The sequence below is a fragment of the Coenobita brevimanus genome, chromosome 28 (assembly GCF_032717465.1).
Source record: "Coenobita brevimanus isolate Jiangsu-jjx chromosome 28, ASM3271746v2, whole genome shotgun sequence".
In the NCBI taxonomy this organism is placed as follows: domain Eukaryota; kingdom Metazoa; phylum Arthropoda; class Malacostraca; order Decapoda; family Coenobitidae; genus Coenobita; species Coenobita brevimanus.
Genome location: NC_136981.1, coordinates 6482642 through 6506160, shown reverse-complemented (window position 1 = coordinate 6506160; position 23519 = coordinate 6482642). Strand labels below are relative to the sequence as shown.

The window sequence follows — 23519 nt, the reverse complement described above, 5'->3', positions numbered from 1 at the left end:
ATCTTTCTATAACATATGGTACAGTACACAGCACTCAACATGCATCACTACAGCATTATGGCAATCTCTGATACCAACTGACACAGACTTGGTGAGAGCTAGACCACTCAACAATAATGATACCGAACTCCAGCACTATCTGTGTGATGTGCCAGTGGCCTAAATCACTAACCTCTTCCAACTTCCAAAATATGCCAGTGGCCGAATACATGATCAGCTGCGGCACCAGCATGTACTTACCTGCCAAAATCTCATTATCAAATTACCCACTAATAAATCACTCCATGAATTAATAGCAAATGGTGACTCAGAAACTCCTCTTCTATTACAACTTCTGATATATGCTAGTCACCACAAATACAGCCATTTGCAGCACCAGCATGTACTTACTTGCCAAAAACTCATTATCAAATCACTCACATTAACACCCAATGTTGACTCACAAACTCTTCTTCCTACGGCTGCCTTTAAGTATGGACGGTGAAAGTCGATGGCAGGAGCAGACTAGTGAGCCAAGCTGAAAAGGCTAACAGTCATGGCAGAGGCAGCCAAGTGGGTACTCTAGGTGAGTGTTGGCTGCTGCAGATCCAGAGTCATGGCCTCCTTGATGCATGCCTTGAAACCCTGCCATCCTTCCCTCGGCTGCTGTTGCTGGGGAAGATATCAATCATTTAAAATATGCTAAAGCAAATGATAAATGTATAATGAAAAATCCTCGCTATATATACCTTACTTTTGTAAGTTTTCTTCTGCTTGTATTATCATGAAAAATCCTCGCTATATATATCCTATTTTTTTAAGTTCTCTTCTGCTTATGTACAACTATGAGCAGATGTTCACCAGAAATCCTATGTCAGTATTATGAACTAAAATCTGTATTTCTCATTCCTTCTCATATGACAGAGTATCCTTCTTTCTCATACTCTTTTGCTGTGTGGTACATACTGCTATTTTATAAATACAATTCATGGTACACCTTCCACTGCAACAACTGCTAGTGATGTATTGGGAAGCTTTTGCTCAAGGCTGTACAGTGTCTTAATCTATCTCTCTATCTATTGCCAGATGCCGTAATCCCTTATACGGGGTGGCCACAAACAAATCGCCTCCACGTCATCTTGTCCTCCGCCATTTCACTGCCCTGCTCCCAATTCACACACCCCTCTCTCATATACCTCTTCACTCTATCTCTCCATCTCATCCTTGGCCTCCCCCTCCCTCACTCCCCTTCCACCTCACTCACATACACTCTCCTCGTCAGTTTCTCACTCTCCATCCTCTCCCCATGGCCAGACTACCTCAATGTGTTTCTCCTAACACTTCCTATCACATCCACATCTTAATTATGTCACCTATGTTGAAGTAAAGTACTTCTTTTTGGACCTTTCATACTGAAGGGGTTAATGAATACAACTGTAAATCAAACCCCTCCAGTTTGAAAAATCTCTCTTAGGGTTAATAAAGCCCTCTGGAGGCACCAATAATAATATTTAAAATTCATCATCACAGTGAATCAGTTTAAAAGTCTCTCTTATGTATAGCAAAACTGTTTGGTGGTAAAAAAAAAAAAAAAATATGTAAGATGTCACTGCATACAGTACTGTTACGGCAAACCTTTCCGTTACTTCTCCTCCCCACCGCATCTTGGTACTACCTGACAATTTTATTCAACGTGATTGAGATTTCTTGAATCTGAGCAGTATGACACAGCCATACTTAACACATTTACCATCATGTAAAGCCAGGATTCCAAGGACATGAATGGTGGGTGAATGGAGTGTGACTTATTCAACTGGGTAAACTGGTTAGAATCTCACTGTCATTCCCAACCCCCCTCCGAACCCTACTTCACCCGACCTTGGAGTGCAAATGGAGGTCTGGATGATGATGATGACTATGATGACTACTGGTGATCCTTGGTAATCCTTGTTCAATAGAACATCTGGTGGTGGAGCATTTGCAACAAAAAAGACACCATTGTAATGTGGAGGTTAAGATTAGAGGAAAAATAAACTATGGGATGATAAGAATAAGGATAAGGTATGAAAAAAGAAGTGGATGATAGGAATAACAAGGAGGAGAAGAATACAGAGGGGATGACAGTAATAAACAGGAAAACAAGAATAAATAGATACATGACAGGAACTGAGGGCAAGGGAAGGATAAAGAAAGGATGACAGGAATATAATGGGAGGGAAGAATAAACCATGAGATGGTACAATAAACCAATATGTGATAATGAATATAATGAATAAAAAGGAAGTCAAGAACTGAAAATGAGTAATAAGAATAAAATGGAAGGGAAGAGTAAAGCATGGAATGAAGAAAAAAAAAAAGCAAATGCTGATAAAAGTACAGTGTGAGGGGAGAATACACCAAACACTAGTACAAATTTAATGGCAGAGGAGAATATACTAGAGACAAGAATAAACCATGGACTGCTAAAAATAAAGTGGAAGGGAGGACTAAACCAAATGAAGACAAACAATAAAGTGGAAAGGCAGACTAAACCTATACCTGATATGAATACTGCACAGTGGATAATATACTAAGAACTTGTGAGAAAAAAGTGGACAGAATAATTCATGAGCTGGAAACATCAAATTCAGACAATAATGAATAAAGTGGAAAGAGTGACTAAACTAAAAGTTGATAAAACATTAAAGTGGAAGAGTATATTAACTAAAATCTGATAATATATTAAGTGGAAAACTGGATATATTATACTAGTAGAATAAGATCAGGTAACAGGAAATGAATAAATTACAAGCTGAAACATCAAATCATGAGGTGATAAAGAATAACAAGAAAGGACAGCCCATACATGACACTAATCAGACTTAAATATAAGGGATGATTAAACCAAGAGCACAGAAAAATAATAATGTGGCACCTTAAAAATTCAGTGGTCCTGGAGAATCTGGTTACCTAGGTCTTCACACCACCGCCTTCATCTCACTCTTGACACACTGCTTGAAGGCATCCCATCCCTCACTCCTGGAGGTTTGCTGAGGAGAGGCACACAGCACCATGCTTACAGTGGTTTGTCACATAATGCCTGCACCTCCACTCCTCAAATGCAGTTAATAGCACACACAACAAAAATAATAAAAATATTAATAATAATAACAAAAAACAGTTATATACAAAGGGGTACTAAACACTGTATTAAAAGATGCAGAAGTATGCATACACGTGTATCTTCTCACAAATTATGAGTAATATATCTGAGTCGCATGGCCTACAAAAGAAGCTTGTAAAGCGTGTGTGTATATCTATACATATATACATACATATCTATATCTATCTATCTATAGATAGATAGAGAGATAGATAAATAGATAGATAATGTGGTATGTAGGGGTGTTCACCCACTTACTCAATGTAGTGTTGCTCTCGGATGCCTGCCCTTTTCTCTCTTCCTTCTTTCCATCATTCCTCTTCCGTCTTTCTTTCCTTCATTCTTTCCTCTTCCTTCTGACTACGAGTGACTCTACACTGAGTGACAAGCCAAATGGTTTCCTGTACACCAGGAAACCTTTTACTACACTGGGTGGTAGCCAAATAACCAAATTATGGCACCTGGTGGTTTAGAGAGCAATTATGGCACTCCAATTGGACTGAGCCGGTGTAGGTTTATATCCAAGGGATGGTTGGGGTTTACTGCTTATGTAATGCCACTCAAGGATTAATGAGGAAGGTCATTCTCATCTTAAGTGTCAGGACCAACTTGCCTAGCCCTGGGCTTCTATGCTTTTCGTGGGGAAGCACTGGATTAGATTATGAAATTACATATATATATATATATATATATATATATATATATATATATATATATATATATATATATATTTGTGTGTGTGTCTGTAAAAATTCAACAGCAAATTTGTACAAGAAAATAACTTTATTAGATAATGGTCTCATCTCACCCACATCAACTAAATTTTAAGCACACATCCAACATCACAGGATGTGTTAAAGCCATATCATGACACTACATTTACAGTCTAAGTAGTTACATCAAACTTTCATCTTAATAATAAGTGTCTGTATACCCATCAGACTAGCAAAATAATATTGTTATCACTGATATATTTGTATTAATAATCACAAATTACCTAAATGAGTTTTGGTAGTTCATGTGGGAAAAATACAGTGCTGCATTTGTCTGAAAAAAAATTATACTTATTTCCATTCTAATATGGTACAGTGCTAGCAGTGTTTGCTCCACAGTTTAGTCACAGGCACAATCACCTTTCATGTTCTGACTTTTCTGACTATGGGACTGTGCAAAAGTGACATTGCTGTTGTTGTTGTGGTGGCCCCAGATGCACTCTAATATGAATCCAATGGCCCATGAACTTGTGAATTGTAAAATTTTAGATGAACTGATTTCCTCCCACATTCACATTAAAATGAACAGAATCAAATTCCCAGGACAGCACTTGTAATGTAAATGCACAATGAAGACATACATGCATCTCAGTCATGAAAATTTATGTCTATTAAGATCCAGGTTACTTCACAGAGTCTGCCATTTAACTCCAAGGCTTAAAATGATCATCCACTTTACCCATCCCATGAACCTATCAACCAGATTATACTACTTCTGCAAGAATAAATAAGAAAGCATGGCACAAATGATTTTTGCATTATTTCCTGCTAGAGGTGATCTATAATCTAAGATTACTGTTTTGTGCTTCTATTATCCTTAGGACATTGTTTTGTGGTTGCTGGAGCTTTCTTCAAGCCTGACTGATACAACAGAAGTCTAACTTGGGCTAGCATAATGTTCTACATATTCAGTGCTTGTAAACCATTATCAGTGAATTTCTGTTGGCCAAAAGTTGTGTGTAATGAGTTTTCAGTGAACTGAGTTAACTGATGGTCCACGGACTGACTGAACTGTGTCATGAACAGGGTAATGTATAAATATACAGTATCCTTGTGAAGATACACCATATATGTAACTATGCATCTGTATAAGAGTTACCACAATGTGGGATTAAAATACTTACACACAGAACATAAACACACACAACTTAAAACCATTAATTTTAAACCTCAGAAACTGGATATTAAATAGTCAAAAGCTACAACCCATATGATACACAGTGAAGAAATTAAAATGAGTTTACTGGGATCAACTTACTTACAGGCAGTCAAATATTTATCTTATTGATTCAGTACTGTTTTTTGTTCATGGATAATACTCATACAAGCTTTAAGCAATGCATGTAAAATGTCAGGTTAGGAGAGGAATTCCAGTTATGCTGACAATGCATGTACAACATAACAATAATCTTTCACTAATTAAGTATTAAGTGAACTCAGCAAGTGAGTGCCTGTACCACCATTAGGACTATTACCTGAAAGTCACATCAGCTACTGAAATTCCCCTTAATGAATGGATATGCAACTGCAAGATATCCCAAATATCACTCCATGCTAATCAGCCAATAATGCATAAAGGCCAAGAGTGTTACAAGTTATCATCACCATCTTTACTGGGTAAACTCAAGAGGAGCCTGTGCATTAAAAAAAAAAAAAAAAAAAAAAAAAACTCTGCCATCACAGCTTAACAAACATCCAACCTGACATGTATGGCAATGTATCAATGTTTGACAGGAGAGATATGCCAATGAAACAATAAACATTACCTGAATCAGCAAGAAATGCTTTATCATAATTCTCATCCTGCCCCATCGTCTCACCTAAAGATGGGGTAGACATGATCTCAGAAAAGAGAAGGTTCAAATGTTTTTAAATACAGTACTGTGCTTGATGGCTTAGCTGGATCTTAAGCTTCATGATGGCAAAGGTATTAATCTCATATAATAACTCAACTACTCCTCCCCAGGCAGCTACCTTGAAACCACGGTGTAGTCGGTCTCGCATGATGGCTATGAATTCCTTGTAACTAAGCTGGCCATCACCATCATCATCAAAGATCTTGAAGACAGTGTCAACAATGTGTGCACTTAACTCTGCTCCTGTGCAAATTTTGACAGCACGGTGGAACTCCTCTGAAATACAATGATTATGGAACTGAACATTATATTTAGCTTTATTACATCCTCATCAAGATTATATTACTATAATCTTTATATGGGAATGTCACAAGTTTTGAGTGAGTGAAGGATAAATTACACTACTTAAATCTTTACAAGTTACTGTACATGATTACACTGCTTAGGCCTTCCAGCATCATCACCCTATGTTCTGCTATTAATTTAATTTAATTCTATAAACTTACAGTATGAAACATGAGAGAGCACAAGACCCACACATATATCCCAGTATTCTACTTTTCCATAAATGTGGGACTTCAGATGAGAGACTAACAAGTTACCACAAAAGAAAGTTAAAAACCCTTTGTACTTTAATGATGTAGCATTGTAATTAAATGAATATAAAAAGTTTATTGATTCCCATCTGACTAACATTTGACCCTAAGGTTTTACACTGCCATCCAAAGTTCTCACCCTGGGAAATGGGTTGATCAGCAAGGGTGTACATGCGCATGGCAATGGCAAAATCATCCAAGGTGTTGAGGAACTGGCAGAAGGATTTGAACTCGTGAAATGTGATCCCTCGGCCCTCAGGGATGCGATCCAAAAGCCTCTCAAGGTACATCTCATACCTGGGTACATAGCATATCTTAGACATTTCAAACTGTTCTATCAATTACCTACATACAAAAACCTAAACCAAAATATTAGCACAAAACTCATATCACAAACTGATAATTTGAATCATCAACTATTATGTAATTCTGCTTGATTTCATGACTATTGTAAATTTCTCAATGTTATGGCATTCATCTTTGTTATTTTAGTTTACTGGACATATCAACCAAGCTTTTACCTAATCCTGAATTCTGTACCTACTCTACTATGAAGATTAAAAATTGTGACAAATACATTACAGATCAATTAATGCAATTTTGGGGAAAAGTTTTTACTGCTTATAATGTACATTTCACAAGTTTAGACTATTATTATTCAATACAAAAACTTTAATAATAGTATAACTTTCCACTGTCTGTGTCACATGATACAAACCAGATATACTACACATCACTAAAGAAAACTAATAAAATAAACGATAAAGCTACAGTATATCTTTTTGGTGGTAAGAACATCTACTAAAACAGATTGCTACCAAGGACACTATGTTATGTGGGCCACATTGTATTTGAATAACTTTCAATGTAATATATAATAGAGAAAACTGTATACAGTATACAAAGCTAAAGCTGAATACATTATATAATTACATAAGGACTTCATCTAACAACTAAGATGGTAATAACAGTCTGAACCAGCACAGTACCATACAGTACTTGTACACACTAAAGTACTTTTTACGTAAAACACTGATGGTAGCTTGAGTCATAATTGTACTATATATACCCTTGTAATAGTATCTACACAGCATTATAACCTGATCCAGGAAACTAAAAAACTAGAGCAATTGGAGTAGCATCAACCAAAGGAATCGCTATTTTAACGACGGCATAATCATGATAGTATAAGAAAATTAAGAATGCAATTCGATTAATTTAAACCAAGGGGGGAAAAAAAAAAAACTGCTGAAAATTCAAACTTTAACTAAAAGACAAAAGTGAATTTCAAGTGTAAAAGGCTTTAATATATAAATTTATAAAAAATGCTGTAAGTATGCATGCTTTCTCAGTTGATGAAAGTTAAGGAGGTATACAACAAACATTTACATCACCATCAACAATATGGGGGAAAAAAAAATAGGTGTGAGTCTGAATACAAAACTCATCATCTCTTGTTATTTAGCTACATCATGAGTAAACCACACCACCAAGTTCAATATGCAATAGCTTCAGGAAAAAGAAAAAAAAAAATGATACACAACAATGAAAAATTTATGACAACTTGAAAACTGCATCTAATTATGGCTTCCAGCATTTCTTGTGGTGTGCAAATATCACTGCTATTTGAACTCTGGCATGAGCTAAATAAAATCTACACTTTGTGAGATTATCTTTTTTTTTTTTTTTAATAGCATAGACTTGAACACAAGTTAACTAAGGCCCGATGAACTTTTAAACTCTGGAATAACTGTGCACAACTGGCTTGACAAGAACAGACTTAGCCAGCAGAAAGGAGGAAAGGAAGATGGTAGGAGTAGGAGGGATGTTTGAGAACATGATGTGAATCCTCTCCTAACTGCTCTCTTGCTCTCTCTCTCCCTCTCAGATAATAATGATGGCAAAGTGGGAAGGGTGGTTGCTGAGGTTTCCCCTCCTCCTTTCTCATTCTCAAATGACAGAGGTAACTGCAAATGAGGTGTACTGCAGTTACATGGGGTAAGAGGACAATGGTTGGGAACTCATGAGGAAAAGAGAATGTCTGGAAGGGTGCCTTGACAGTAATCTGTTAGCCAGGATGGATGGGGTGGGTAACTGTGTTGCTGGAGGGTGAGAGGGATTCTTTATGGTACATAGATCACCCTATTGTTGTATCTACCTTTTGTCACCTGAAAGAATCATTCTAAAATGAAAGCCCTGGCCCCCCCCCCACCTCCCCCACCAAATAAAAATTCAACTTTATGAACTGTCACATCTGCTCACCACACACCTTATGGGTTAAAATCAATAGATGTGAATGATGTAATATCACAAAACTCCTCGCATACACACCACATGCAAAATATTTTAATTTTGGGAAGATGACTTTATGAGCAAGCCCATGATGCTACTTAAACTTTGAGACTTCACCTTACACATGGGAGTGATAAGGCTATATTTTTCTTTTTAATGCCTCAAGACACCCAGTATCAAAGTCAGATTACTGATGTGCAAAAGGAATCTCCATCATCATTAGAGTACTTTATGCTTAAGTACTACAACTCTTTATGGTATATAAGAAAAAATGTACCCATTCATCAGTCTGCTTGTCTGTGGTGCAGCACTGCATCAAGTAAAGCAAGTTCTCTAGAGGCAATGATGGATACCTCTGCAAGTCAAAATAAACACAGTGCTTTGATCTTGAACAGGTGAATATACTGGAATGGTATGGTACTGCTTAAATTTTGGACTCAGCAAAAAATGATGCAAGATCAGGTTTTTATGAACACATCATTTGATCAGAACCAATGAGAAGTAGAGCAAGTTACAGATTTCATGAAAGAAGAGGATACCTATACAAAAAATTGCTACAATGACAAACTAAATACTGTACAGAACAAAACACTGTATCTGTGAGAAGTATAAAGATCAGACCTTCTACTAAAGCTGTGTTGGATCAGCAGCTAAATTAGTAATTATACTATCATCACCACCACAATAAGAAGTAAACCAAATTGTAGAAATGAAGTTGATCAATAACTCTGGGTAGATATGCAGAGTACTGAAAAATAAAGCTAAACATAAAAACACTATATACATACCTATATACACACACACACACACACACATATATATATATATATATATATATATATATATATATATATATATATATATAAATAATTGGATTCAAAATATTGTATATATATATAAGAAGAAGAAAAAGAAATCTATGGTAGGTGATAAGTGTACTGGGCCAGGCCTGGTATGTCTATGGCTGGCAAGTGGATGTTGATGACAAGTGCACTACAGTATTATCAGAAAATGGCTTGATAAATACACTGGTAAACCAACAGCTGGTCCTTCACATCAGCAGTAGTGTACGTGACCATGATCTACAAGTCAGTATGTCTCTGGAAGTGTCCTGTCAACAGGATCTTTAATGTAGCACTGAAACTACAAAAGAACTTAGAAGTTGCAATATGAAAGAAAAATAAATTAAAGTTAAGACATGTTTCCAAGTACAGTATAAGTCCTAATAAAGAAATTTATCATTTGGGAAAAAAAAAAAAAAATCAAGTCCAGTACTGTAATACTTTGCAACAACAGAGTAAACCTGTATCCTTATGACATCCATCAACATACTGTATATTTGTTTATACTAGGTGATGACTATCTACAGCAGGTGTTGTTAGCAAGGTGGTCGTGTACTTATGAGAGTGCACGCTTGAAGTGTTGTTAGTAAGTCACCTGCTCCGAAGCCCAGGACTGAGGCACAGCAAGAGACACAATTCAGTCACAGTACACTGATTACTGGTACTTACTTAAGTTTTATAATGATTTTATTACAATGTATTACAAAACTTATCACATGAAAATCACAACAAATTGAAAATATCAGCCCAAGTAACATCAAAGTGCTGAAAGTTAACAAATAAATAAATACTGAGACTGTAGTTGAGCACTTGAAAAAGATAAAAATAAAAATAAAAAGCAGCAAGAAGTCAAACGGCACCTCCCACTAGAGTCAACTGAGACAGCTGCTACCAGTCTGGCCTCTTACTCATTATCTTTATGCTTATCCTTCCTGTCTTCACACTGGGAAACTGTGTATGTTCAACAAAATTATAGTAAATTATGTATAATCAATCAATAATTCCCTAAAGGAAAAAAAATAATTTAAGCACACATGAGTACAAGAAAGAACAATGACACTTAATTCAGTATCTCATTAGTGATGTTCAGACCCATCTAATATAAAAAAACTATGCTATGTTTCCCTTTCAGGAATCCCTGTACTGGGGCTGGCCATGGTACACCTGATGTTTTCTATGAACTGGAAGCTACACCAAATGCCAAACCTGTTAATTACACCCCAACAGCTGCAAGAAGCCACTAAATAATGGGGTAAGTAGGATAAAAAATAGGAAAAAGGAAGCATAAAAGTAAAACCATCTTCAGGTTACCCACTGGAAGTGGCCACATATCAATTTACTCTAATGCTTTCACCTTCAAAACTCTTCGTTACCCCCATGCAAAAAATTTCCTCAAAAATGTTCTTTTTCAACATACTTCCCAAACACTGATGGAATAAAGTTATTCTATGGACTACCAAATTAAAATGGATGTAACTATCAACATATGCATAATGGTAAAGAATCATCCATCCACTTCATTCTGTAAGTCACTTGACATGTATAAAAGTATTTTTGTCCTGCTAATACTGTTATGCATTTGATTCCTGCCAAAGACATGTCTGTTAAGAGTCTAAGAGATTCTACATTAATTCCAATTCTCTAATATACATTTCGATACTGAGAAATGGAAGGGACAGGGTTGACACAGAGGCAATTTGTTTGTGCAAGGGACAGGGCTGACACAGAGGCAATTTGTTTGTGGCCACCCCTTGTTGGATTAAAGTATCTGGCAATAAACAGAGATACTGAGACCCACTTTCTTGTACCGGCCATTTTAGTCAGAGATGTGGGAATTCCATTTTGATTCTTAATACCTTACCTTTTGCAATTTCCAAACCTAGCTGTAAAACATATACATCTACCACAATCCACTCAACCTTATACATGACCTACACTGCATCTACCCACCTTCATATACCTTTTAACCCATCTTATCTAGCTATATCAAATCTCTTTACATTATATAATAATCCCATCTACTGTAACCACATTCCCTACCATTTTAACTACAATACTTCAATAATATAATGTACTTCATATTTTACCACAGTTAACACCAGATGATTATATGCAGCTTTGGAGACAATTTTCTAACTGGACGAAGCAGATATGGCCTTCACTAACCTCTTCACTACTTGAGGTCATCCCTAAATTAAATAAAATTATCTGAAGGCAGCAAGAAAAAAATTGATATGTCACCTCTGGACTTTTATCTTGGTCCGCCTACAAAACCAGTGTACAGTATATGTATGTTAAACTATGGAATGTAATAGCAGCATTGTAATATAAATGGTATTACTCCAGCAATGACTGAGAATTAAATATTTACAATGAAAAGTTGAAAACAATGGACCTGAGAATACAGTACAGTACTATAATAAATTGAAAATACAGTATCTTCAATTAATAAGCATTATGAGTCAAACATAACTGTTAATATGTATAAAAGTAATGACAGAGGGAAGCAAATGGAGACAATGTTGCAGAATGCTCACACTACTTTAACTTTCCTCTCTCTTCTATCACTGCAATTTCAGTAACCACAGCAAAGTCCACTCATGATACCCTCACAGATACAAAAAACCTAATACATAAACATGAAAAATAATGTAACAAAAGGGTTACTAGAGGAATACTAAGTAACATACTGGTCAGACTGAAGGTATGTGTATCTCAGCAGAATTCTGGCAAAGTCAAGTTCTGTGATGGCAGGAAGTCCCTTTGAGAACTCATTGAACTCAATCTCTAGGACCTCTGTCTGCAAGTTTTCCATGAACCTGGAGTGGAAAATGAGACTTCTTGAGGAGCAGTAACACATGATTGTAACATTTATTATGTAATTTTTAATCTGAAAGGAAGGTCCAGGTTTGTTCAAATGATGGCCACTTAACATTAATGATAAGCAGACTTCCCTAAGCCAATACTCTGGGATTCATCCAATTTAATCTAAAAATGATGCTGTGTTTCCTCTTAAGGAATTTTCTTTGGGGGGTTTGCTATGGCACAGCTGATGTTTTCTACAGACTGGAAACTAAACAGTCCCCAAACCAGCTAATGACTTCCCAACAACTGCTGGAAGCTGTTACGAAGAGAAATTTGAGATACATAATAAGGTTTGTAACAATGTGAGAGGTTCGTAACAATGTGGGATTCACACCCCTTAAATAAACAAAAGCATTAACCTGGTGAAGTACATGTCAAAGTATCCTTTGGTAGCACTAGAATACCATCGTGGAGATATTAAAAAGTTTATATAGCTACTTCTCAATTACTGACACTAAAGTACAAGTAGGCAAGAAGAAGATTTGTAAAACTAAAAACCTCAATCTGGACTGTGACTATATATTTATATAGCTAACTTTCCTGCCTATGAGTGATAACTGTATGGATGGTTATCAAGCTTGTAGCCATACATCATTCCTATGGTAGTACAACCCATGGTCTGTGGAAGCCAAGTATTGATTAGGTACCTACTAATATTCACTGAGATGGCAATGGATAATTCCATATTTCCTCACTGGGATGTACAGTAGGAAGCCTAAGGTTAGGCTAAAGTATTTCAGAACATTCAAGTTGCTGGAGATTGACCTGTGCCACTGAGAGCTTTCTCAATGATAAAACAATCCCTAGGCACCTTTAGTATTTGAACCAATGCATGCAACATATGACCACCTCAGAGTTCACAAATACTACAACAGCCTGGCTCTCCTACACATACCCATCAAATTAAATATCTCTGAATATCTGTCATCATAAGAGGCATAAGCAACTGCTGCAACCAATACTCAGTAATAATGACCAATTACATGCAGTTTTTTATCAATATACAGTACTCACATTTTGAATTCTTCAAACTTGAGATCCTGCTTTCCCTTGCGGCCAAAAAAGTGAAGAAGGAGGGTTGTGTCCACCATGTGACTCTTCTGAAGCTCATCCTCCACCACTTCTGCATCGTTTTCTTCTGCACATATAAACCTTGTGTTAGTCAACTATCTGCCATAAACACTGCTGACTTTCTGCTAACCATTCACATATATGGTTATGAAAGACAAATCTAACAGCTACTCTCACTCAAGATTTCTTACTCCATCACACTACTCACTTTTCTACTCTGCTTTTTACCAATCTGGAAGTGCTTCCTTGGTACAGGTTCTCCCATAATAACAAATGGCTCTTTTTTTCTATCCTATACTGTGGCTGCTAGGGGCTTCCCTCTGAATGAAATTACATAGTTATTTTGTATAATAAAATAAACAATGATATGAAAATCCAAGGAGCACCACCGATGAAAGGAGTTAAATTTTTGGTAATAGGAGTCCTGTAAAAGCAAGCCTAGGTCATAGTCTGGTGAGACTCCAGTGAGGCAAAACAAGTTCTAACATGCAAGGGACCAGTCACTCTTTCCTGAGTGGCATTACAGTATGTGAGCAATAGACTCCCATTAATTCCCAAAAAATATTTTGATGACATCATTTACATTCATGCCACTTCATGCGACTATGAAATGTCCACCCCTCTTACCCTTTTGGCCACAGTAGGGCATTTCAATTTTATTCTCATTCCTACTATACTTTTTTACTTTAACTTGCTTTAAAACTGTCATCTCTTCATCCAGAATACTGAGTTGTAGCAGGAGACAGACATTAGACCATAATGACAGTCATGAAGAAGTATAACGGAAAGAATGCAGAGCCGCAGTACAGCCTTCTTTCTGCCACTGAGCTCTGTGAAATAAGATCTAAAAGGCCCAACTGATGTAAACGAATTACAGCCCACGCTGATGGAAACGAATTAAAGACCATGTTACTTAAGCTTAGGAAAGACCTGTCATATTGAAGGTGTTAATAAAGGTGGTACCTAATCCCTTCTAGTTAGTAAAGTACAGAAAACCTCACTATAATGGACTAATTGGGGCCCAAGCCATTCCAAAAAAGGCAAAATTTCGATAAAAGTGACATCCAGACTTCCCCCTAATAACCCAGACTTCTTCCGATCTATCAGACATTAGTTCGGACTGCACCAACAGTTTTTAAACCATTTTAACTACCACTGCAGTACCATACTGTATTATACATTCAATACAATTATCAAAAGGTATACAGTAATACATACTGTATAATAATACTGCACTGTACACCAATAAACATGTCTTATATTTACCTTATTGTGGTGAAAATAGCTGAAGTGGTCAGGCAGCCTGGACTGCTTCTGGCTTATCAGACTTTTTCCAATATAAAGGAATTTAGTAAAATTTAGTCAGGTAGCTCTCTGATTCTAATAACAGAGAATTCCGGTCTACTGAAGTACATTATATCGAGGTTTTACTGTATCTCCAAACCTGTATAAAATAACCTGGAAGTTCTACAGCAAGAATGCTGTATAATAAAAACTGTATCCCTGGTCAACAGGGTAAATTTCATCAGTCTCTTACTGTACATCAATATTTCATTACATGCACGACAACCTGAACTAAATCAAAGGTACGATCGGCATCAATAGTCCTCCTGCCTCTCTAGCTTCTGTCTCTGAGGACTTTTGAAAATTGGTACAGTGTGTCTGCAGCTACTGACACTGATAACTTTATTTGGCCACAGACTAGTACCATCAGTGTCAGCTGCTGAGGATTCACCACAATGATTTTCAAAGTTCAAGGAGACAGAAGTAGGAAAAGTGACAGAACTTTTGATCATGGCTGTACCTTACCAATGTAACATCAATATTATTACACCATAATATACGACAATGGCAATCAACAAAAGTTATGGTTTGTGCCATACACATAAATTGGGCCTAACAATACAAAGCTATACCACAGAACCTGGGTCAAAAATTCCTGGCAGGTTGTCATTAAGCACCTGAGTTTGCATTCAGATCAATTTTTTGGTCAGTGTATCATATATTTAAATTACTTACACATACTCTCCCATTATATGATCTAAGCTCATGATCTCAACACAAAACAGATATCTGAAAGCCATTAACACCTCCAAACTGAGAAGTTTCTTGTTTTTATATATTCTATATAGTTTGGATAATGCATGAATCTTTAATTCAGCTGAGGATACATTCATTATAGAGTTAAGAACAATTTCCATATACAGTTCCAGTTTGAGGGTACCTATTATATATAATTTTGATCAATACCAGACAATCTAATTCTGTTCTAGATAGATCCCATGGGTTAAATGGGCTAATGTCATATTAGGAAGATTAGTTTAATAACTGAAAAACACAAAAATTATAAGCAGATTAAAGAATAAGAATATATTTTGCAAATTCCCCATCAACGTGAACCCTGGCACTGAAAGATCAGGTCTGACATACTTTTCTACTTTTAAATTTCTGGCACTATGTATAAGCCTTTACTTGCAATACAGGGAAAGCAAGACTTGCAAACTATCACTGCAGCACATACAGAATGACACTAACACAGCACTAATACTTGATTATATTCCAGGATGACTTTCACTGTAGAGTACCATATATGCATTTTCATCATTACTGTTCCAAACCTCAGGCTCTGAGGTTCAGCTTGCTTCTTTTCTTAATCCCTTGACTGCCATGGTTGACCGTTCTTGAAAGAAAGAGAAAAACGAGAAAAAGAGGAGAAAAAAGTTATGAATGCCACGGTCGACCAGTCTCCCCCCCCCCCTTATTAAATATTGTACAGTACATGTTGAGACGAAGCGTGTCCACCCCAAGAAAACATAAGTGTACTGCAAAAGATGATCCAACAAGGGTGACTGTTTGCCTGCAGCTGATTGGTCTGCTTGACCAGACAGACCAGGATTACTCTGCTACTACTACTACTAGACCTACTCTCTCCTGTTTCTGGGTGTCAGTTTTTCTTATGTAATGTTCAAATTTAAAATGTTTAACAAAAATAGTGTGCCTTCTGAGCTACACACATTACCTCTTGTGAGGTACTGTATATCTGAACATAATGTGAACAAATCTGAAAATTTTTCAATTATGGCCATATTTTATAATACGGTAGAATACTGTTGTTTCAGTCTTTCATACAGGTTTATCAAAAATATAAAATACCATATATAAAAATGTCATAACTGTACAGTACTGTAATTCATTTTTTTCATTATGAAATGAGAAATTTTAGAAAAGACTGCTGAATCAACCAGTGTCCCAAGTGTTAACACAGTGTATGTTGAAAGATAATTTTCCATTTACAATGCTGTCACCATCAGTTCAGCAAAATAACAAACTCATGAGAGCAAGCTAGTCTGCCTGATTTACCTCCAAGATCTGTGACTGTGGCTTCAGCTCCTATCATACAATCTAGGAAAGGGGGGAGGGGGGGGCACTTTAACCCTTTGAGTGCTTGGTCATATGTATTAGCAGGCTGAATATGTTCAGCTACCTACTTCCAACTACTGAGCAAGCAAAGAAGTTTTCAGACTTTAAGGAGTTTCAGAATTCCTTTATATGCACAGTGGATTACAACAACTCTCGTCAATATGGGCTGCGTTGAGAAAACATTCTCATTCCACACATGCACAGTGGGAGTGGAAAAGGTTGCATCATTCTTCCTGAAGGTGCTGGCACTTACTTACCAAGGGTAATTAAAGCACAACAAGGAAGCAGCCCATTACATGTTTAGCAGAACATCACTTTTTTTTTCATTATCATTATGCTTTACTTACCTTTCATGGGTCCACCTAATATAAGTGAAACACAGTTGTTGAGAGGCTCACCTCCGTCCTCAGCTTTAACAGCCCCAGCCCCCTCCAGCACTCTGTTGAGGCGGTCACGCCGAGCAGTGCTGAAGATTTTCTCAAGCTGCAAACAAAAGCTTGTGTCACTAGCCTCCTATGTTGTCTGGTACACCACCACTAACGCACACCATCACTCACTCACTTTCACACACACCTCAATAAAAAGAATGCTAAGGCTATCAATAGTTTTGTATGCATTGAAGGAAAAAAAAAAAAATGATGTGTAATCAAAAAAACAATTTTTCCTGCAGAAGCAGGCTGTGAAGGAACTTAGGAAGGACAGCTTTCAGCTACCCTTATGAATGCTACTAATATCAGTTAGGTGAGGGAACCATCTCAACTCAGTCTCAAAGTTCATAAGACAGGTGAAACATTGCATTAACTTCACTGTGCCTGGAAGTGGTATAAAACTGCCCTTACTGTCAGTGGGAAATGAGATATACAAATGCCACAGTGTGCCAAGGGTTGTGACTCTCTAGCAACAGAACCAAGCCAACCCATGCTATACTTTTGTCACCCAAACTCAATAACTATATCCTTGTATAATTTTGTTGACCCACTAAGGGTGGCATGGGGTGGATGAGCAAGTAAGAAGACTCAGGTGGAAACAAACAGTTATGCAATGCAAGTGGACATTATAGAGTACAATAATAAACATACATGAATAAATAAGCAAGTATGGTCAACACTACCAAAGAGATCCCAAGATACAAGAATGGAGCACAAAGAAGTAACAATAGTATAACTGTGCCAGAAGGCTGCAAGGTGCCACAAAAGCAAAATCTTGCCTCAATCAATATAACATAAAGCAAGATAAAAAGCAAAGAATATTTCCTACGATAAAAGGTAAAGTACAAAAATAGTCACGAGATCACTGTTAACAGAAAGTGAGTGTAGCTAAAAATGGCTATAAATATTACATTTACAATAAGGTTGCAACATTAAAACAAGAAAACCCTAAATGAAAGCTCAACATTCTTAAAATATTGAGGTACAGTATAAATCATGAAACCATATACAGAATGAACTACAGCGGAAAACCAATGCTGCTGGGCACATCAGCAATAGCCACATTACTACACAGTGTATCATAAATAATACTGCTGTCAAAAAAAAAAAAAAGTGCAAGGAAGATGCTGAAAGATAACTGAAAAGACAGCACAAAGGCAGCCCAAGGATAATCCATTAAAATATCACACACAGTGCAATGTGGCAGTACTTAATAATACCGTGATGGAATGGCTTTAGACCAGATGTGAACAATAGTGTGAGTTTGCTAGATGCCATGTCTAGGTAGTTACAACCCTGGCTACTCTGCAATGTATAAATTTCTTTTTTCCTATTAAAAACTTCAGGGTAATTTTTGTTAATTTTTCCACACCTTCTCTCCTTGACTTTATGACTGAATCGAGACAATCCTCTCACCACAATAACCTCAGCAGCAGTCACACAACGAGCTGAAGTCTGCTCTTCCAAGGCACCGCAGCACTTACTGGAAACAGCAAAACATACAAGGAAGACATCTCATATACAGTTATCACATGATGAGACTCTTCTTAGACCTAATTCAAGCAACTTACAGAACTCTGAAAACAGTTTTTGTGTAACTAAGAAATGTTATTTCAGCCAGGGCAGGAATCAATGCATATAATCTAACATTCACACAAGTATTGTATATAATAAGTGCTTAAACTGCAATACAACAAGGAATATGCCAAAAATAATTTCTGCCTAAAACGAGAGGAGCTAATCAAAAGATACCCTTAAGTTCTATTAAAGTGAATATTACTTGAATAATACAGTAGTCCAAGCCATGTATACCACCACTGGGAACCATCCTTTAAGAGAGGCAAAATGAACAGTAATGCTCATCAAATCACAGGTATACTGCAATTACAGCATTGTACTAATGCTGACATCATATGAGGTACTATTTATTTCAAGTACAGGACTAAAATAAAACACTGACATAGGTGTCCCAGTCATGTCCTACCCTAGCTTGGACTGCACCCTAGTTACAGTTCTTACATAGATTGATACCACTTCTAGTCAACATGTGACGACATTATTAAATGTACTGTACTGAAATTTCCTAATAACCACTGTTTCCTACATTACTGTATCTGACACTTTATTCACTCAGTCAGTCATACAGGAGTCAAAGTTAGACTAAGCTCTACAGTTTTAGTTTACTAAAATCATACATGGAAGCTATGGATTTTTCAACTATTTTATTATGTTAAATTCTACCTCTAGTTAATCATTTGCTTTTAACATTTATCATTCTCAGTTAGTCAAGAGTTGCAAATCAACATATACCTCATGAAACACTGATAATGATGAATTTTGAGTAACTGCAACACTTCCAATCAGTTTAAACTGTCAATAATAAACAGCTGAAACCGAATCACTGGTGACTGACTCAGTACAAACTGAAATTGCTTAATCTGAATAATGGAAATGGCAGGAGAGAGATAAGAAGGCACCTTAGTTCACTGACCAAGCCACAGGGAGATTAAAAAACCAGATGAGAGCTAGCATTAATCTAGATAATGTGAGTAATTCACAAATCCATAAATAATGGATCAATATCATACATTTTTGTAAACTTCATATTTTCCCTAACAAGAGGTAGGGATAATAATTACCAACTGTAAACAATGTACAAGTTTCCAGCACCTGCTGGGGTTTAATAAGCTGCTTCTAGCACTTGGTTACCTTGCAGGCTACCATTCCACAAAAAACATTCAGTTGTATAGTACTCAAACTTAATATTGGAACTTCTTAAGAAGAAGCATGATGTCATTTTGATGAAGTGCTGTAATGTATGGAGAGAATGGTTTGCTTACCAAAAGTAATATGCCACTACATAAATGTAGCCCAGAAAAAAGAAAATCAATTTTCTAATGATAATTCTCACTACAGTGTGATATGGTGTATGACAAACTCGTGGGTACAGAGTATCACTATAGATGGGGAAAATGAATGTTATCCACATATTCTCTGTGTCCAAGTTATAATGACAAACAGGAAAGGGATATGTGTAAATAAACCTGAAATTTGTAGTAGGAAGATTAATACCATCCACTCACTCGATGTAGAGCTGCTCTTGGATGCCTGCCCTTTCCTCTCATCCTTCCTTCCTTGCTCTTCTGTCTTTCTTTCCCATCCTTCTTTCCTCTTCCTTCTGTCTATGGGTGGCTCTTCACTAAGTGACAGGCCAAATGGTTTCCTATACACCAGGAAACCATTTACTACACTGGGAGATAACCATGTAACAAAATTATGGTACCTGGTGGTTTAGAGGGTAATTAAGGCGCTCCAGTCAGATTGAGCCGGTGTAGGATATATCCAAGGGGTGGTTGGGGTTTAGTGCTCACATAATGCCACTCAGGGATGTGTGAGGTTGGTCACTCAAATCTTAAATGTCAGGACCAACTTAGGCTCCTACACTCCTTATGGGGCAACACTGGATTAGATGATGGTGATGATGATGATGATGATGATATTAAACTAGTCTTGCACACATGCAACAGTACTGTATACTAAAATCTGTGAAACATCTCAAAATACAACCTCAATTCTTAAAACAGTATCGAAGATGTTTAAAATTAGGCACTTAAGAACTCAAGAATAGACAGCAGTTTCTACTAACTGCTTTACACATTATGGCAAAGGATTCTTTCAAAATTAACAAACTGCAGTGATTGTGGTGAATAGTTCCCTGTGGCTGGTACTACCTACATGATACAATAAAGTTTGCAACATTTCCTCATCAACCAAACCTTACCACTGTGATAATACATGATATTAATACTGTTACTGAAATAAAAACAATAACACTCCTTATATTTAGGCAAAGCTTGGCTTAACAGCAATAATAAAGCAGAAGAATTAGGATGATTAAAGTGGAGAAGAGTAAGAGTAATTGCCAGGAAAAGCAAGAGCTGGTGTGCAAGAGCTTCCTCAGTGTTACCTTAGCTGCTTTAACCTTCACACAAACACCAGACTGCTAAACTATTTTTGCTAATTATCAATATCAGTATATAACAAAGTAATGCCTTACAATTAATCATAAAATAGCACCTAAGCACTGAAAAGATACCTATACCTCATTTGTTTAGAAGCATGTACCACACAGCTGACAACTTGTACATAAAACTTAACCTCCCAGTTGGTTTCATGAGGTACAACTCTGATCACTACACAAGAATTTATCACATCATTAACATGGAAGTAAGTGCTTTCTTCCACTTTCAATACTGTTCTGTATTAGTAAACCATGTCATTATACAAAGTTTTACCTTGCAGTCACAATAACGCAAGTACAGTACAGAACTACTGCTTAAGGCAACTGATACTTTTGTTAAATGTTACTGTGGTTTCAGCCATTAAGCTTAGTAACTAAGCCAATATTTTCATTGCTAATGCAACACAGATTTCTAAGTTAACTGCACATAAAGATCATTTCTACAATACTCTCACACCTTACCCTACGATGTACACACAATCAAAAACCCCACAACTACGGACAGAGGACTCAGGAAGCATGAATCAGTAAAGAGGCAGCAGCCAGTCTACATGTAAACACCACCAATGACAGCAGCCGGCCCCTGTCAGTCAATAGTCAGCCTCACATCAAAACAGTGACGGGTATTTCAGTCACGTTACAACCAGATGGTGTTTCACTTCTACAGTTTGTGTCTGCCTTAAAATGTCTTGAGTATCTAAAATGCATTCAGCAAATGTATGTATGTTGGGCAAGTCTACTCTTATTACTGTACTGTTTATGTAATGTATGTAAAAAGAAGTGATGTACTGAATAATAATTCTGGTGGAGAGTGTGAAGAAGCAAATAGTAACACTGACAATGATCTGGATGTTATTTACTGTAGTATGTGTTGTACTGTAACACATTAGAGTGCACAGGTGACCGCTGGCACACGTGAGGTACTGCTTTCCAGACACTTTTGGTGGAATCAGCATACAACAGTGTCATTTGTTATGATGCTTAAAAATTTGCTGTGGCTCAATGCAGGCAAGCACACATACCCTCACTCCAACAACACTATATATACAATATCTCAGTACAGAACATGAAAAAGCAACCAGATGAATAAACAGCAATGCTAACCAAGCAGCGGCACCAACTACATGTAGTTCTTGTTTAAAGTTCTTTCATTATTAAGCTGCTGGCTAAATGAATATTTTTAATCACTTAAAATGGTTCACAATTCATTAAGTAGTAGTTTTGAAGTCAATATTAAGTGATTTTTGCATTTAATACTCCAGCCTTGAACTAAGAGCATGTCCCACTTACAGTTTATTCTTCATGAGTAGCATTTTGCCCACCGACATCCTACACTTTAAAAGAGGACTATCTGTATAACAGAAAAGTTGCTTTATATATTTATATATATTATTCTACTTGCAGTAGAAAATGGGAGGTGGAGTGAGAGTAGTGGCAGAGGCAGGTGTGGGTCTGAGTGAGGGCAGGACACACAGGGACAACTCCGCCACACTGACACACATCCAGAACGTCCAGAGAGAAGTGACAACAACAGGAACGGAGCGAGGGCCGGCGGTGAGCTTCACGCGGCACGCCACTACAAATGAATGCTATATTACCCCAAAACGAACGTCAGGACCAGATTTTCCCAGCAGCAGCTCACTTACGACCTGCCTGGTGGCCTCGTCCTTTTTCCGGTCATCAGTAGCCTCCTCTCCGTGGGTGGTGTCCGAGACCCAAGAGGCATATGCCCGGAACACACCAGCAGTGATCATCCCCATTAACTGTTACATGGGGGTGGTTAGATACCAAGCCTCCCCCTCATTCACATACCTTCATAACTGACTCACATGCAAAGTATAAAAGAAAACAGGCACCTGCTTTAACTAAGAAGATTAAAAATTTACAATGCCAAATGGATACAGGTATTAATATTTTCTTTAATTATTTGTTCAAATGAAGAAGCAACACACTCTTTAAAATCTGTATAGCACTGTGTATTATAAGAAATGAAGTGAAAATAGATAAAGGTGACAGGAAATACTCTCTCAAAGATACTGTCATGAAGGAATAAGGTCATTAATGCAGTACTGTGTATCTGCAAGTCACTGAAATAAAATTATTCAGTAGTACTGTAATACTGTGAACCTGGAAACAAAATTCTCCTGAACCTACCGCTGTTGTCACGTCACCTCTCACATAATAATGTAACTGGAATGAAAAACAATAAATGAATACCGTATCTACAAAACATA

General features: G+C 36.9%; 1 protein-coding gene across 1 annotated transcript in view; it reads right to left on the bottom strand.

Annotated features, from left to right (window-relative positions):
- Positions 1–269: 269 nt before the first annotated feature.
- MICU3 (Mitochondrial calcium uptake 3) overlaps positions 270–23519 on the bottom strand; it is a 34268-nt gene continuing 11018 nt past the window's right edge. Inside the window, exons 6-12 of the mRNA XM_080268431.1 lie at positions 22884–23048; positions 17235–17319; positions 13360–13483; positions 12171–12299; positions 6486–6643; positions 5869–6026; positions 270–651 (exon numbers count right to left, since the gene is read on the bottom strand). Of these exons, the coding sequence (XP_080124557.1) occupies positions 562–651; positions 5869–6026; positions 6486–6643; positions 12171–12299; positions 13360–13483; positions 17235–17319; positions 22884–23048 (909 nt within the window). The 3' untranslated portion in view covers positions 270–561. The remainder of the gene's footprint in view (positions 652–5868; positions 6027–6485; positions 6644–12170; positions 12300–13359; positions 13484–17234; positions 17320–22883; positions 23049–23519) is intronic.